The sequence below is a fragment of the Rousettus aegyptiacus genome, unplaced genomic scaffold (genome assembly GCF_014176215.1).
Source record: "Rousettus aegyptiacus isolate mRouAeg1 unplaced genomic scaffold, mRouAeg1.p scaffold_m13_p_14, whole genome shotgun sequence".
Classification (NCBI taxonomy): Eukaryota; Metazoa; Chordata; class Mammalia; order Chiroptera; family Pteropodidae; genus Rousettus; species Rousettus aegyptiacus.
The window spans coordinates 3,628,099-3,644,435 of record NW_023416289.1 but is presented as its reverse complement, the minus strand read 5'-3'; the positions used below and the strand labels follow the sequence as shown (position 1 = coordinate 3,644,435).

Genomic DNA, 16,337 nt, shown 5'->3' with positions numbered 1-16,337 from the left:
GCTTGTTGCCCTTTTCAGAGCAAGAACCCTGTGGCCAGGGAACAGCCCACGGGGAGACCAGGGCCAGGACCGGGAGAAGCCCAGGCACTCAGGAAGAGGGAGAGAAACCAGCACCAACTCAGAGCCGGGGGTCCAGCTGTGGGACCCCCAAGGGGACTTGGGGGCTTTTCAGTTTTCTGGAAAGCGAGTAGGACCAAATGGTTGCTTCCCGACTTGAGGAGCAAAGGAGAGGGCCCCCCGGCACAGAGTTTGTGATGCTGGGCAGGCCCAGGTGTGGGCCTATCTGGCAGGGATGGGGGAGAGCAGGGGGGTCTCTGCAGCCCCCAAGGGAGAGGAGGAGGCAGGAGACCTCCGTGAGAGATAGCAGGCAGCAGGAGGCGCTAGAGACCGTCCAGGCACTCTCACCTGCACCCACCCTCTCACAGGCATGGTAAAGATGGATGGGGAAACTGAGGCCGGGAGCGAGGAGGTCCCGCAGAGACCTGGAGCCTGGCCTCCTCATTCCCAGGCCCCGTGACCCGTGACCCCGCTGCTTCTCCCTCTACAGCCCTCCAGGGGGCTTCCCAACCTCCAGACGCTCCCAGTGAGCCTACCTTCCATCTAGACCCAGGAGCCCCCAAGAGGAAACCAAGGCAGCCTCCCCCTAAGCCAACTGGCCAAGAGGGTTCCGAAGCCAGGTGTTTGAGTCTCAAGGGCAGCCCCCCGCACCCGGCACCCGCCCTACCTGCTGGGCACGGGAGCACTCACCGCACGGCGGCCGGCGCCCCAATTCCTCCGCGCGGTCGGGGCCGCGACTCCCGGCGGGTCCCGGGCCCGGTGGACTGGAGCGCTCGGCCCCGCCCCCGCCCCCGCCGTGTCCCCGCCCCGCGCTCGGCCCCGCCCCCGCCCCCGCCGTGTCCCCGCCCCCCCCCCCCGCGCTCGGCCCCGCCCACCTGCCCGCCGGCGGCGTCCCTCCCGCCCCGCGCGCGGTCCCCGCAGCACTCGCCTCCAGGCCTGAGACTGGCGGGCAGAGCGGCCCTGGAGAGGCTGGCGGCCCGCAGGGCTGGCCCGCCCTGGCTGTGCGACCCGGGCCAAGCGTTTCACCCTTCTGGGCCACCTTTCACCTGGAAGGAACCAGAGAGTCTCTCAGGACAAGTCCCCCTCCCAACTCTCTCCCTCTGCCGCAAAAGCTAGCAAAACTCTTCCAAGCAAGTGACACCGGTTTTCCATTGAAGGTATTCATAAAAACGTTCTTTTAAAAACACCTATATTTGGTCATTCTGTAATGTGAAACCAATTTGAAGGAAAAGAAACAACTCTTACAACCTGCTTGCTCTGGGCCAGGCTTTTACATCCATTAACTCAGTTAATCCCATCTCCAGGGTAGTGACTGTCACGATGTCCAATTTATAAATGAAGAAACCGAGGCACAGAAAAGTTATAATATCCAAAATGTATGAAAAACTCATACAATTCAACACCAAAAACGAAACAAACAAACAAACAAAACACACACACGCAAACAATCCCACTAAAAAATGGGCAGAGGACCTGACGAAACATTTCTCCAAGAGGACATACAGGTGGCCAATAGACACACAGAAAGATGCGCGACGTCACTAATGGTCAGGGACGTGCAAGCTAAAACCACGGTGACCTTCCCCCCCCCCGCCGCGCGGTGAGTAGGCGCTGCCCCGCGCGCCTGCGGAGCCTCCCGCTCCTCCACGGCCATCCGACGCCTGTCTTCATCTTCCGCTCTGATATTTCTGTTTCGCTGCAGCCGCTGAAGAGCCTGGCGTCACCCCGGGCCGCCGCCCGCACCTGATGATGCTAAAATCCGAATCTTTGACCTGGAGCGGAAGGAGGCAAAAGTGGTTGAGTTCCCACCTGTGGCCGCATGGCGTCGGGCGAACATCAGCCGCTCTCTGCCCAAGCCCTGGAGGCTGCCCGCCTTTGCGACAAGTACACGGTGGAAGGCTGTGGCGAAGATGGCGTTCATGTCATCCGTGTCAACACAATGATGTCCTGGGCTGGGGCTGACGGACTCCAGACGGCTCTGCAGGTGCCTTCGGAAAGCGCCAGGCACGGTGGCCAGGGTCCACTTCGGCCAGGTAATCTCGTCGGTCTGCACTGAGCTGCAGAGCAAGGAGCCTATGACTGAGGCTCGATGCAGGGCCGAGTTCAAGTTCCCTGGCCGCCAAAAGATCCACACCTCCAAGGAGTGGGGATCTACTGAGTTTCATGCAGATGAGTTTGAAGACATGGCGGCTGAACCGCGGCTCATCCCAGACGGTGTCAAGTCCATCCCTATCGTGGCCCCTGGACAAATAGCTGGTCCTGTCACACTCACGAAAGTGTTGGTGCTGCCCCCCCCCCAACACTTTCGCCAATAAATCCCCACTCTGTCCAAAAAAATAAAAACCATACACACAATGAGATGCCACCTCACACCTGTCAGAATGACTGTCTTCGATAAATCAAAAAACAAGTGTTGACGAGGATGTGAAAAAAAGGAACCTTCGCGCACCGTTGGTGGGATGGCAAATTGGTACAGCCATTACGAAAAACAGCTTGCAGTTTCCGCAGAAGATTAAAAATAGAACTACGTTATGACCCAGCAATTGCACTTCTGGGCATTTATTTCAAGAAATCCAAAACACTAATTTGAAAAGATATACACACTCCCGTGTTCACTGCAGCACTGTTTACAATAGCCAAGATATGGAAGCAGCTTAACTACCCATCAATAGACTGGATAAAAAAGATATGGTCCATATATACAATGGAATGTTACTCAGCCATAAAAATTAAAAAAAAAAAATGAAATCTTCCTATTTGGGACAACACGAATGGACTTAGAGGGTATTATGCTAAGCGAAATAAGTCAGACAGAGAAAGACAAATACCACACGATCTCACTTATATGTGGAATCTAAGAAATCAAATTCAAAAGACAAAACAGAAACGGACTTGTAAGCACAGAGAACAAACTGATGGCTGCCAGATGGGAAGGGAGTTGAGGAGCTGGATGAAAAAGGCGAAGGGGTGACGAAGTGCACGTTGGCAGTTACAAAAAAGTCCCGGGGATGTGAAGCACAGCACAGGGAATAGAGTCAATAACACTGTAATGACTCCGTGTGGTGCCAGGTGGGGACCAGACTTATCAGGGGGACCGCTTCGTGAGTTATAGAAATGTCTAACCACGACGCTGTACACCTAAAACTAATATAAAATAATACCGAATGTCAACTCTACTGAAAAAATAAGAATTAAAAAAAAAGGTTAATTAACCTACCCCGGGATGGACAACAGAGCCGGGATTTGCCCCCTGGCGCCTGAAGCTGCCCCACACTGCCTCCACGTACCCACCTGCACAGGTAGCACGCAGGGAGCTGGGCTTGGGAAATACTGCGTCGGAAGGACTAACGCTGCCCACAGACATCATTCCACCTGGCGCGCAGGTCTATCCACAGGCGCGCTCACCGCCATCTTCTAACGGTGAAAAGCCGGACGCCTCCTAAATGCCCAATCCCAGGCGAGAAAACTAACGGGGCAGCTGGAAGACTCTGCTGACTCATCATCCCTCACACGCCACATCCGACCTGGGAGCAAACTTTCCAGCTTAACCTTCAAAACCCATCCGGAGTGTAGCCACTTGTCACTAGCTCCACGATTACCACCAACGACCGTTGTCCCTCACCTGAGTTATGACCAGAGCCCCTAGCCGTTCTCCAGGATTCCAGCAGCGGTCACAGTCTGTTTTTAAGTCAAATTATGTGTCGCTCCTCTGCGGAAACCCGTCCAGTGACTGCCATCGCAGAGCAAGAGCCAACGGAAGTCTCACTGGCTCTTCCCGTTGCTCTCTGCGCCCAGAGCCCTCTCCCTGCCCGCTCCTCACACGCTTCCCCTCACTCTGCTCCTGCCCCGCCGGCCTCCCGGCTGCTCCTGGGTACGCCGGGCCTGCCGCCACTGCTGGGTCTTGGCGTCTGCCGTGCCCTGTGCCGGAATGCCCTTCCCCTAGACACCTACGCGGCTCCCTCCTCCACGTCCGTCCGTCAGGCCCTTGCTTAAATGTCGCTTTCTCGGGGAGGCCCCATAGCACTTACCTAACACCATATACCATATGTTTACTTATTTATTGTGTCTTGCGTCGGTCTCTCATCTGAAAGAACAGGAACGATATCGTTTCGAGTTCATTTTTTTCGCTTTCTTTGGATAAATACCTAGAAGCGGAATGTCTGGATCATATGGGAGAAGAAGCTTGGAGATTTTTGAAAGGCTGGCGTGTGTACGCCCAGCTGTGGAAAAACAAGATTAACACGGCTGGATTTTGTGTCACCTACGGACACCTCGCTGATTTGGGTTTTCTTTGCCAGACTGTGGAGGTACACCTGTGAGTCATCAATTCTCATCGAATTTATCAAAAAAAAAAATAAATAAATAAAAGCGTCTCGGTGTTGGGGTCCCAAGCCTGTCGAATCAGTTATTTGGCCAGCGGTGCTAGGAAGATCCTTGATTTGATCTCACGTTGCAATTAGGGAAACAGATTCGAAGAGGGGCGGTGGCCTGCCCAGGTGGCCTGCCCAGGTGGCCTGCCGCGGTGAGTCAGGCCTGAGCCGCAGCCCCGAGCCCGCGCTCTCCATCGCCCACTCATTCATTCATTCGTTCATTCATTCACACAGCAGTTATTTGACTACATCATTATATACATATATATATAACAATAAAAATGAAACAACTCCAATTATACACAAGTCAGAGATTCTTATTCACAGCAATGTCAAAAGAAACAAGACCCCAAAGCATAAAAAAATAGTTCAGTATGATTCAATTGATAGAAAATTCAAAAACGAGTGAAGAGAAACACTGTTATTCTGGGGTCTGTTCGGAGGTGGTCACGGGGACATGACCCTCGTCAGAATACGGGCTGTGACTGCCTCCAATGGGGGTGGGGACGGGCATCACAGCTGGAAAAGACGTATGGTGGCCTTCTGGGGGGGGTGGCTGGAGGGGCGCTGCTGTTCGTCCTGGCCCAGCCTCCTGCCCCCAAGGCCACAATGCCGGTGGCCATGAATCACATCAGCGCCCAGAGGTCTGGTTTCCCTGGTACTCTCTGTCAGAGAGACACCAAACGGGGCCTTCCACATCCCCCTCTGGCTCTGGTCCACCAGCTCTGAGGAGGGCTGGTCATGCCTAGCTCACACGTTAGGATAATGAATGCTGAAGAGCTTTGGGAGCTAACGGCCAAAGGCCAGAGACTGTCAAGGACTCTGAGGGACAGCCAGGCCACTGCAAGGCTGTGGGACCTGAGGTCCACCTCGTTCCCTCGGGGCTAGAGCTGTCCAGCTTGGCCCCAAACCCACCTGGCCCTGCCCGGCAGCCCCAAGCTGCCTCTCAGTTGGGTTCAGTGTGTTATCTTTCACCAGCCAATGGGCTGAGGCGACCAGGAACAGATCACACAGCCTATTTCCTGTTTTCAGACGGAGGAACTTAGAGAACCGGCAGCCACTCCCCGGGGAGCTGAAGGGGGCAATGTGACATGCCCCCCACCTCAAGTCAGAGGTCAGTGCTGTCTCCCAAGCTTAGGGGGCCTCTGCCTGCCTGTGGCCAGAGCCCCACCCTGGTGTGACCCAGCCTCAGACCCTGTGGGGGGAAGGGTGGAATGGAGAAGGGCTGGCGGCCGCCCCTGTCCGTGGGGCTCCCTTAGGGCAGGAAGCCGCTCCTCAGCTCCCTAGGGCCGTGATCCCTTTCGAAGGACCACAGCTTCTGCAGCCCTGAACCTGGGAACCAAGTCATCACACCTGCATCTCTCAAAGCATCGTGCCAGGGAACCCCACGTCGGTACAGTCCTGGGGCACTTGTGCAAAACGCAGAGCCCGGGCCCCACCCCGAGCCCTGCTGGGTTGGACTCCGTTATGTTGGGAGCCAGAAAACTCTGCTTTTCCGAGCCCCAAGCCCCACCGTCCCTGAGGAGTTTCCGCGACACCCTCGCATCTGGGAGCGTGCCCCTCCAGAGTCCAGGGATCCCTGTCTCCCAGGTCGAGCCAGGGTGCTTTATTCCACTGCCCTGGGGTCGCACCCTCAGTGGACAGTACTCCGCAGCCACCTCGGAAAGCTAGCGTGGGCTCCGAAGGTGGCCTTGTGTGCCCTTCGGAGGGCTGGACGCAGCGGCAGCCCTTGGAGGCTCAGCGAGAGGGAGGGAAGGGGCAGAATGACTGCACAGGAGCTGGATGGCAGCAGGGCCGGGAGGACGCTGTCCCTCGGGCCAAGTACAGGCATCTGAGCCAATCACACCAACGCCTATAGGATTGTTGTAAAGTCTAGAAATCTCTGCTATACGGGGTGTGCAGAGGGGAGGCAAGGGCCCACAAAACCCCATGTGTAGCTAGCCCCGAAAGAGATTTTTAGTGACAGGATTGCTTTCCCCATTTCACAGATGGACAAAATGAGGCCTAGCGAGGAACAGGACGCTGCCTAAGACGCCGTGGGTGCCCCAATGCACGACTTTCTCCTTCCCACTCCTCCTTAATGGGGGACCGCCAGCCGGGCCCCTAGGAGGCAGGTAAGGGCATCAGCTCTGGCTGCGGAACGTCATTTTCGTCTGAAGCCCTGGGTGCATGCGCGGCTTTCCCAGGCCTTTGCTAGAATGTCCAGCCCAGGCCAGTGTCCCCGGCGTCTCCTCACAGGGCATCTGGGTAAACACCACCCTGTCACCCGCTGCCTGACCAGGACGGCAGAGCTGGAGGGGCTGAGACCCCTGAGGCCAGTGCCACTCACCATCCCCCATTTTACAGGTGAACCGAGTCGGGTGCCTGGAAGTGCCCGCAGGAGGGCCTGGGCCCTGAGAACCGCAGCCCTCAGAGTCCATTAGGTAAGGGAGTGTGTAGACCACTCGCTATTCTGCCTGAGCACCTCCTGGGATAGAGCCGGCCAGCTTCTTGTCGGCAAGACAGACGTCTCAGATGGAGAAACCAGGGTCTGGGGACATTAAGTAATGGACCCACGGTGGCCGGACAGAGGCCTGGCTCCTTGAGGAGGGATGGGACAGGAATGAGCGATGCAAGCTCCAGCACGCTCAAGCATGTGCAGCCCTGGGCCAGCTACGCCCCCGCTCTGTGCCTCAGTTTCCCACCTATCAAAGGGGACGCTGGACGGAGGGTCCCTGAGAGCCGCCCCCAGGGCTCCGTTCACGTGCCACGGCAACGGCCGCCCCCTGGAAGCATGGGCCCCTGGTCCCGGGTGACCTCACCTCCCCCCAGGCCAGGCTGGCTCCAGGAGGCCCTCTCCACTGCAATGGGGACGGGCTCGGGCCACACCCGGGACATAGCTGGGACTGTCTGAGCTGCAGGCAGCATAGGGGTTCAGACAGACCCGAGTTCCAGTCCAGCTCCACCCCATGTTTCACGTGTAGGGTCCAGCAGACACGACAGGGGGACCCCGCAGGCCCTGCCAGGAAGGGGGCGGGTCCCTTGCACCCTCCTTATTCTGAGTTTCTGTGCCCAAGCAGTGCCCCAGCTACTCAGTCCATCTGAGCTGCTGTTGTAATTGTTCCTCTTTCTAATTCGTCTCGGACATTTAAAACTCCATTCCAACGTACACCTCGATTTAGAGTCCCTTATTTCTCAACTATTTCTCACAGCACCTGTCATGTGAGAGGAAATAAGAGGGACTGTGATGTGGCATCTGGTGCGTGCGGGGCCCTGAGCTGCTGCTTCGCCCGGACGCCAGGGCGGGTTCTGTTCTCGCGCCCCTTTACAGGAAACTGAGGCACAGAGAAGTTAGGTAACCGGCCAGGCGCCAGGTCATCCCTTTCGCTTCTCTGGGTCACGAAGTTACGGCAGAAACTGAACCCCGGGGCCCTGGCGCCTGCCCTCCCGAGCACGGGGAGGATTTCGAAGGCAGGCCAGCCTGCGCGTCCCTACGCTGCTCGCCCGTGAATGCGCGAACGCTCCAAGTCTCAGTTCCTTTATCATAAAATGCAGATGCAAAACTCGAATAGCACACAGATTCAGGGTAAGCGAGACGGTGGGTACTGCGTGTGGAGTGTCTGGCACGTCACAAGCGTGTGACGTTCAGCAGCCATGTGACCTTGGGCTAAACCTCGGTTTCCTCATTAGTTCCTGGGAGTCATGATACACTTCTGTGGGTGTTAAATAAGACAAGTGGGTGGGAAGGACCTGGGCGCGTATGAAGTGGGCGTAAGGAGTTGTCGTTGGCTTAGTGACAGAGACAGACGAGGAGGACGCATACTGCTATTCCTGCTCTGGACACTGAGTGCCCTTTTACATAGAAAATGGAGTCTGAGGACTTTTTCTGGACAGCCCAGCGTCCTTCTCCCAAGTAATCACTAAAGCCATTGCCTTTGCTTGAAGTCACCTCATTTAAAATTCAGAGCGACTCGATGATCAAAGGACCCTGACAATAACGGAAAGACCTCCTCAGCCTAATCGATCCAGCCAAGGGCCAGACCCTGGCTTAGCCTCTGGCAGCTGGGCGGACAGCTAGGTGGGCAGTGGAGGGCTCAGCAGAGGGGGCTATGACCCAGGACCCCCCCCCCGGAACCCTAACTCGAGTGGGTGCTCACTGTTCTCTCTCGTCCCCCGGCAGCCTTGGAGCATGGCAAGTGCCGGGCACCCTGGGAGCCCCAGATGGATGGGGCTCAGAGCCCAGTGCACAGCAGGGACCGAGCAGGAAGCATCAGCCACCGGACCAGACCTCCCACGTCCAGGACCTGAAGAGGACTTTGGTGGGCTGGAGGCCTGGGGCTTGGCGGGGCGGGGTGGGGGGACAGAGATTGGAGGTCATTGGGAACTTCAGCAGATGCCACAGAGGGCAGCTCTCTTGGCTTGGGTTATCCCCAAGTAGATGCTGAAAGGGGGATCTGGGGCAAGTGGTTTATCTCTTGCAAGATGATCCCAGGAGAAATGGCAGGGCAGGGGGAAAGCGAGGAGAGCAAGGGCAGGAAGCCACACGGGGTGTGGGTAAAGGGGGTGTACCCTGTCCCAACGGGGGTCCCCTGGGGGCCTGTACAAAACATCTCACACAGTCATCCCAACCGAGAAGCAAGGAGGCTGGGCTATGGTCTGCCAGTCCCATCCTTCATCAGCTGAGGGCCCAGGAAAGACCTCAGGGCCAGGGTCCCAGGAAGCCAGTGGGAGGGTCCACGGCGTCCACTACAGTGCCATCTCCTGGAGCAAATCGCCACTCAGTCATTGACTCACTGATGCAATCCTTTGGAGATATGCCCACTAAACACCTGCTCTGTCCCCAGCCCCATGCAGGGTGCTAGGGAAACAGGAACAAATCAAACCCCATGCTGGCCCTCGAGTTTAGCAGGAGAACAGAGCTATGAACAAAATAATTTGAGATGTCACAGAAAGGGCTATGGGGACGAGGTGTGCAGCTCTTACTGTAATGCCACGGGACAGTTGAAGTGACATGAGGGTTGGGTCTCAAAAGACACGTTGCACAAGGGCTCCTGAGACCCATATCCCTTGAAGTAAAATGCACTATGGCTTGTGGGCAATGAGGTGAGGGGGCCGGGAGGGGCCCCCAGTGCTGAGCCCGGAGCCCGGCATCCTCAAAGCTCCCTCTACCGCCGGCTGACATGTGCCCAGGGACATGGGGTTTCACAGCGGTCAATCCACAGACCGAAAGTGGACAACGCAACACAAACACGCTGCATTTTACCATCGAAACCACTTGGGGACGGCGGGCTATTCCGGGACGGCAGGACGGATTCGGCCAGGCTGGGCACAGGGATGGAGCTGATGCCCAGCGGGGCCCATAAATGGCGGGAGCGGGGAGGCGGGTGTTATTCACGGGGCTACCGGCTCCCGATGTCCCAGCCAGACCCAGCCATGTCCCCGGGCCCTCGCCCCGCAAGCGCCCCGACCCGGTGCCTGTCCTCAAGGCTGCCGCCCTTGCAGACGCCGACGGCGGCCCGAGCCCCAACTCCGGCATGACCACGCGGGAGCTGCAGGACTACTGGAGGAACGAGAAGCGCTGCTGGAAGCCGGTCAAGCTGCTCTTCGAGATCGCTTCGGCCAGCATCGAGGAGAGGAAGGTCTCCAAGTTCGTGGTAGGCGGGGCCAGCGCATGACGTCACGCCAGGCACCGCCCCCTTCCGGGTCTGGGCGGGGCTCGGCTGTCCCAGCGGAGGAGGGGGTCCCCGCGCTCTCACTCTGCAGAGCTGTCCCGGGAAGACGGGCAAAGTGCGAGATGTCGTGCTCGGCACTGTGCTAGGGACTGTGGGCACTGCAGATGCGTGACTCGCGGTCCCTGGCGCTGAGCAGGAACCAGCCCCGCTCAATCCCATGTCATCTGTGTCCCTAAACCATTCCCGCCATATCCCTGTATCATTTACATTATTATTTACCTAGGTTTTTTTTTTCCTTTAAATCGGCCCACTTAAAAAAAAAAACGAGACACTAAATTTCAAAGAAAAAGACCTTAGATGGAAAAGCCGTATCACACGGCATAGAGAAAAGGTGATCAGAACCAGTAAATGCCAGGACAGCTAAGCGCCGCCGTTAAGCTCCAGCTGGAGACGCGCGGAGAGCTCTGTGCCCGGGGGCCCGTTCTATTTCCGGAAGTGGAATTTGAGCCTGTATTGGGGGAGATCTTATCGGCTACAGAAGGGCCACACTCCATCTTTTGGGGGACTGGGGCTAATTAACGCGGACACCGCGTGCTGCCCGCGTCATGCGTTTACCGCAGGATCTCACTGCATCCTCGCCCCGCCAGGGAGGCGCCATTACCATCCTCGTTTTATGGATGAGAAAAGCAAGGCTCAGAGAGGTCAATTTACCTACGTAAGACCACACAGCTAGAGCGCAGTGGGGCTGCAGTCATGACCCAGGCGGTCTGTACCCTCAATCAGAATTCTCTTGAAAGAGAGCTGAAAAGGAATAATTTTCTTACCCTATAACATCACTGGCAGCATAGCACCCAAAACTATCTGCCAAGCGTGGAGACCAAGATCTACCCCCAGCTCCTCTCTTCCAGGACCTGAGGCCCTGTTTTGATGGTATAAAGCCGGGAGCGCCCCGGGCCCCCTGCCGGGCCCCTGCCTGTGCCCCTTCTCCCCAGAAATGCCTCCCCGTCACTGTCCTTGTTATTCTTGGGTTCACTGTTATCATGATCCACTTTTACAGCTTAGCCAATGCTGATGGCAATTTAAAACAGAATTGCATATAACAACGACCCATTTTGGGGCGCGCTTTAAATTACGATCATCATTATTTTTCCTTCCGGGCTCTCTCTGTCAGTTCAAACCCTCTGTTAGGTTGTCGTCAAAGGCGCTCTCTCTCTCTCTCTCTCTCTCTCTCTCTCTCTCTCTCTCTGCACTGCAGATGTACGAAATCGTCGTCATCCAGACGGGGAGTTTTGACAGCAACAAAGCCATCCTGCACCGTCGCTATTCAGACTTCGAGAGGCTCCAGAAGAACCTCCTGAAGACGTTCGGGGAGGAGATCGAAGACGTTGCCTTCCCCAAGAAGCGCCTGGTGGGGAACTTCACCCAGGAGATGATCGCGGAGCGCAAGCTGGCCTTCAAGGAGTACCTGAGCCTGCTCTACGCCATCCGCTGCGTGCGCCGCTCCCGCGAGTTCATCGACTTCCTGACGTGGCCCGAGCTCAGGGAGGCCTTCGGCTGCCTGCGGGCCGGGCAGTACACCAAGGCCCTGGACATCCTGGTGCACGTGATCCCCCTGCAGGAGAAGCTGACGGGCCACTGCCCCGCGACGATGGTCCCTGCCCTCTGCGCCATGCTGGTGTGCCACCGGGAGCTCGAGCGGCCCGTGGAGGCCTTCGCCGCGGGCGAGAGGGCCCTGGAGCACCTGCGGGGCCTCGAGGGACATCGCTACTACGTGCCCCTGCTGGACGCCATGATCGGCCTGGCCTACGTGCTGGGCAAGGACTTCGTGTCGCTGCAGGAGAAGCTGGAGGAGAGCCAGCTCCGCAAGCCCACGCCGCGCGGCTTCACCCTGAAGGAACTGACGGTCCGCGAATACCTGTGCTAGCCGCCCCCGCAGGTGAGCTGCACATGCGCAGTCGCCATTGCTCTGTGAGCAGCTAGGGGTTCACTTGGGGTGCGCTTTGGTTCTAACTGGTTGACCACCTGGGACACGAGCCCCTCCCCTGGACCTCCGTTTCCCGGGGCTGGTTGAACAGAGGTGCTTGTGGCCCTTAGCTGCCAGGCCAACTTCGTCTCAAAACCACAAACGCAGCTGCCAAGACACCGGAGAGCGGGGTCGGTCTCACGCGTGTGTTTGCAGGTAGCTGGAGGCGAACGCAGCTTAGCGCGTGTCCTCGCGAAGGCCTCGCCCCAGCTCTCCCCGTTCGAAGTTGCGATCTGAGCAAATAGCAGATATTCCCACCCGTTAACCATAGTATCCTGGCTCTTCCCTCTTAGGGAAAGTTTGCCTCCTGCTCCTCAAAGCCAGCTTTGCCCCCAGAGTAGGGCACCTGTCATCTTTTGGAGGGTGGGAGGACACTGAGCCACAAGCCACCTTGCCCTGAGAGTCTGTGCCGCAGGCATTTTAAACCCGCGCAGTTCAGGGTGCTAGAACTCAAGGCCTCAAGGTGGGTTTTCATTTATAAAGCAACTGTCCCTCGAATGGCCTCCCTGTGTCATGCTGGTACAGGTTTGGGCCCAACACGTGTTTGAGGCTGGAAGTCCCTGAAGACCTAAACCTCTGGCTGAGCTTAGCAGGGAAAATTGAAGAGGCTGTGACTTGGGAACCTCGATGTGGGGTGCCGCGTTGGCCTGTGTGGGGAGCTGGCTCAGCCAAGGGGTGACCCACGGACAAGCATTCGCTGGACCACACCGGGGTGTGATCAGCAGTGACATTGCGTGGCCACCCCTGTGGTGGCCCGTCAGCTCTGTCCTGGAGGTTAGCAGCGGACTGACTGACTGACACCTTGGGACAAAGAAAGCCTTTAAGTCTCTCCGTTTGCTCCGGGGGAAGGACACTTGGAATGGGACCTTTGGGGCTTCATGAAAATTAAAAGCGTTAAATGGAAAAATAAAAGCGCTACAACCCTATGTGTAACAGGGACGATCGCACTGATCTTACAAGAGATTTCGTCAAATGTAAAATGCTGTCAACTAAAAGACACACCAGATATTCACTAAGAACAAACGGATGCCCGGCGTGGGGAGTTTAATAGGCGATTTGGGCAACAGACTGGGCGAGCAGAGTTAGCCCCTGATGCAACGGTCAGCGTGGGGTAAACCCACGGCATGGACACAGCAGCGCAGGACCAGAGCTGGGGCGGCCACATCAAAGCCACGCGATCCGGCAGGCGGGGCAGACCGAACGATCCCGGCTGGTCCAAGGGCCCGGCCAGACTCGGGGAGCAGAGCCATGACGGAGGCCCTGGCAGAGGCTGGCAGCCGGCCCAGCCTGGGAGCTCGGCTCAGGTTGGGCTCCAGCCCCCCCCCCCGCCCCCGCACCTGTGCACCCTTGGCTTGTAATGCCCCACAGCAGCGGCTTGGCCTGGGCTCCAAGCTGCAAAACCGGTCCAATTCCACCTGCTGGGGAGGGCGGGGCTCAGATGCGTCCCCAGCCAGCCTCTCCTGGGCTCCAGAGTGGCCTTCTGGAACCCTCCTCCCACCCAGGCGCGCTCCTCCCTCCGCCTTTTCCATCACCCACCTGCCATTTCCTTCCAGCAGTCTCCTTTTACTCACGGAAATTTATGTGCAAAAGAAACTTCCTGTTACGACCCTAAATGGAAAAATCAGAATCACTTCGCTATAATTAGAAGGTAGCTATAAAGACAAACACAATGAAACCTGTCCCGCGATTGCGCCTCACGGGGCCTTCATGGGAAACAGGCCTTGAGCCTGAGGCCGCCAGAGGTCCTTGTTAAAGAGGGACAGAAGCAAGTGATAGACGTTTGTTGTCACCAAGCTGAGACGTCTCCGTGATTTTCTCAGAAGGACTGCGAGGGGACCTTTCTGATCACGTGGCCCGCGTCATCTGATGTGGCCAGTGCAAGCCCCCTGACTGTCTGGTGCCTCCCTCCCTGCCCCTGGCCCTAGTCCCCCGTCCCCAAGCCCTGTATGCAGCTCTGCTCGCTCTCCAGACCCTCAGTCATGGGCCAGCTTGGGGGTTGGATTGATGTGCTTGGCTTTCGACACCCCAGTTGGCAGGTGGTACCCAGGCTGCAGCTTCTCCCTCCTGCCCGCTGTGACCCAGAGCGGTTATCCGACCTGATCCCAGGTGAGACTCCCAAATGGAGGGAGAGCTCTGGATCAGCCAAAGCCCGAACCTGCAGCACATCCCCTAGTTGCTGTCACTGTGTCCCCCGTTACAAGCAAGAAGACGCCCCTCCCCCCAGGCCCTGCACAGAGCCCCGCCCTTCCGGTCAGCACCGGCCTAGCCGTCCATCCGTGAGTGTTCTAGTCTTCTCAGTAAGCAACAATTACTGATGCTCCTACCCCATGGCAGACCTTGTGAAGAGCTGAGGACACAGCGGTGAGGACAGACTCAGTCCCTGTCCTTGTGGAGGTGAAGCATGAAAGGGAACTGCTCACAGAGTAAGGGGAAGCTGGGACAGAATGGTCCTGTCCAGCCATATGGTCAAGGAGGGCTCCCCAGGGGAGGAGGCGTTTAAGGGAGCCACAGGGCAGGCCAAGGAGGCGGCCACAGCGGCACGCGGAGAGGAGTTTAGGCAGAGGGAGAGCAGAAACACAACCCTGCGGCAGGACCCCCCTCCGTCCCTGGGGACCCAGGACCAGGCCCGGAAAGGAGGCAGCCCCTACGTTGGCTGTGCACAGAGAGCGAGGCCTGGGCGCTGGCCGACAGAAGCCTGGCAAGCCGTGCCCATGCCGTCGCCCGTCCCCAGCAACGGGCTCCCTGCCAAGCGAGGGCGCTGGGGGCCTGCGCTCCGGGCACGCGAAGCCTCTTGGACACAGACGACAGAAAGCCAGGCCGATCCGACGAGGGAGGACTTTATGATCGGACGAGCCCGGGAACAGACCAGCGTGAAGCCAGGTTGGATGCAAAGACGCCGAGCTTGCCGCTAGTCTCTCCGGCTCGCTTCCACTTTCGCTTTCTCAGCTGCCTGCTCACTCTCCTCCTGGCGGTGACAAGATGGCTGCAGCAGCTCCCAGCTCACACGCCCTCTTCTCAGCGACCGCAGAGGACCCCCTCCAGGGCGCCTGCGACATGCAGGAAACACCCGCATGTCCTCTCCTCAGGAACCCGGGCAGGACCACCCCCCCTCCCCACCCCAACCACAATTAGCTCACACAGCCTACAACGGAAACGGGTCTTGGCATCCTGCTTTCTAAAATGAATAGATTTTTTTTTAAGAGCAGTTTTAGGTTCGCAAAAAAATTTAAGAAGAAGGTACAGAGATGTCCCATACGTCCCCACCCCCACACGCGCACAACCACCCCAGTATCGACATCGCCCGCCACCGTGGTGCGTTTGGTACTGATGAACCTGCACTGACCCATCACTGTCGGTCACCCGAGGTCCCTAGCTTACATGAGGGTCCTCTTGGTGTCGTACATCCCACGGGTCTAGACAAATGCACCCACCACCGACGACGCATTCGCCATCAGAGCACCGGGCCGAGCACGAAGCAGGATTGGATGCCGGCCACGGGCGTGTGCCTGCGGCGTATGCTGCTCTTCCACGCTGCCCTTCCCGGTTCCATTGTGTCCTAGCGTATGCGCCCTGGGTGTTTTCACCTTTTGTAACGCTCCATGTGTCCCTTACGCAGCAAACAAAGCTGCGAACGAACGGCAAACGCCTTGACACGGCGTCCGTTTCATATCTGCTCATGCTTAAGGCAGTTCTTAACGGCGCTGCTTCTGAACCGTAATCTAGCGACTTCGACAACATTCACTTCTCTCTCTCCAGAGAGGCTGGGTATGAGACGCCCCACCAGCTGGGTATGAGACGCCCCTGTCCTTGACACTTCCGTGACACCGGATGTTAGCGTTTTAAAGCTACTGTCCAGTGTGTTGGATGGAAGTGTCGTCCGTGGTTTAAGGTGCATATTCTTGCTCCTGGGACGTGTGAACACTGTTCATGGGTTTCCTGGTCGTTCCCATTGTACTTAGGTTATAAAGTTGTTCCTTTCTCCGTTTTCGGCCCAGCACTTCAGGCGCGAGGCGGCTCCCAGGCTCTAGTCCTGCGATTCAGAAGGGGGCCAGCAGATGGCGCTGCGGCGCTGGCGTCGCGGGCCGCGCGGGACCGTAGGGAACCCAGCACGTCCCCGCAAAAGAAAACAAGACTGGAAAACTCTTCAAAGGCTTTGAAATAACGCTACAAAGACCACTGCCGGGAAAGCGCTGATGCTTCGCTGACTCCTGAACCGCCCCGCCCCCGCCAGTGCTG

General features: G+C 57.6%; 2 protein-coding genes and 1 long non-coding RNA gene across 21 annotated transcripts in view; 1 reads left to right on the top strand and 2 right to left on the bottom strand.

Moving 5' to 3' along the window:
* Positions 1 to 2,491, bottom strand: part of NOD2 (nucleotide binding oligomerization domain containing 2) — a 30,192-nt gene extending 27,701 nt beyond the window's left edge. For 3 of the 10 annotated variants that reach the window (XM_016147577.2, XM_016147575.2, XM_036231264.1), the window contains exon 1: positions 1,867 to 2,491. In XM_016147577.2, the coding sequence (XP_016003063.2) occupies positions 1,867 to 1,978 (112 nt within the window). In that variant the 5' untranslated portion in view covers positions 1,979 to 2,491. Of the gene's footprint in view, positions 1 to 724; positions 823 to 985; positions 1,104 to 1,866 lie in introns of those variants that run through there. The other 7 variants (XM_016147566.2, XM_016147574.2, XM_016147576.2 and 4 more) reach the window with 5 other exon arrangements.
* A 2,930-nt stretch (positions 2,492 to 5,421) lies between these two features.
* Positions 5,422 to 16,334, top strand: SNX20 (sorting nexin 20). 10 transcript variants are annotated; one of them, XM_016147586.2, is made up of 6 exons: positions 5,422 to 5,541; positions 6,416 to 6,541; positions 6,774 to 8,725; positions 9,909 to 10,060; positions 11,334 to 12,014; positions 16,097 to 16,334. In XM_016147586.2, the coding sequence occupies exons 3-5, from the start codon at positions 8,596 to 8,598 to the stop codon at positions 12,000 to 12,002; spliced, it is 951 nt and encodes a 316-aa protein (XP_016003072.1). In that variant the 5' UTR covers positions 5,422 to 5,541; positions 6,416 to 6,541; positions 6,774 to 8,595; the 3' UTR covers positions 12,003 to 12,014; positions 16,097 to 16,334. The 10 variants fall into 10 exon arrangements, with proteins under 10 accessions (XP_016003072.1, XP_016003074.1, XP_016003073.1 ...); XM_016147588.2 differs by lacking the exon at positions 16,097 to 16,334 and having other exon boundaries at positions 6,774 to 6,850; positions 8,587 to 8,725; positions 11,334 to 13,027; XM_016147587.2 differs by lacking the exon at positions 16,097 to 16,334 and having other exon boundaries at positions 6,774 to 6,850; positions 8,372 to 8,725; positions 11,334 to 13,027.
* On the bottom strand, positions 13,123 to 15,169 carry LOC118611328. The gene is made up of 2 exons (XR_004954187.1): positions 13,638 to 15,169; positions 13,123 to 13,519 (listed from the first exon to the last, which is right to left on the bottom strand). It is a non-coding gene; the product is annotated as an uncharacterized LOC118611328 (long non-coding RNA).
* Positions 16,335 to 16,337: the final 3 nt, after the last annotated feature.

What these genes read in the sequence shown, in the direction of transcription:
- SNX20 (XM_016147586.2), top strand. Translation starts at nt 8,596, where the DNA reads ATGGCAAGTGCCGGGCACCCTGGGAGCCCCAGATGGATGGGGCTCAGA. An exon ending in AGGACCTGAAGAGGACTTTG is followed by an intron (nt 8,726 to 9,908) that starts GTGGGCTGGAGG and finishes CCGCCCTTGCAG; the next exon opens with ACGCCGACGGCGGCCCGAGC. An exon ending in GGAAGGTCTCCAAGTTCGTG is followed by an intron (nt 10,061 to 11,333) that starts GTAGGCGGGGCC and finishes TCTGCACTGCAG; the next exon opens with ATGTACGAAATCGTCGTCAT.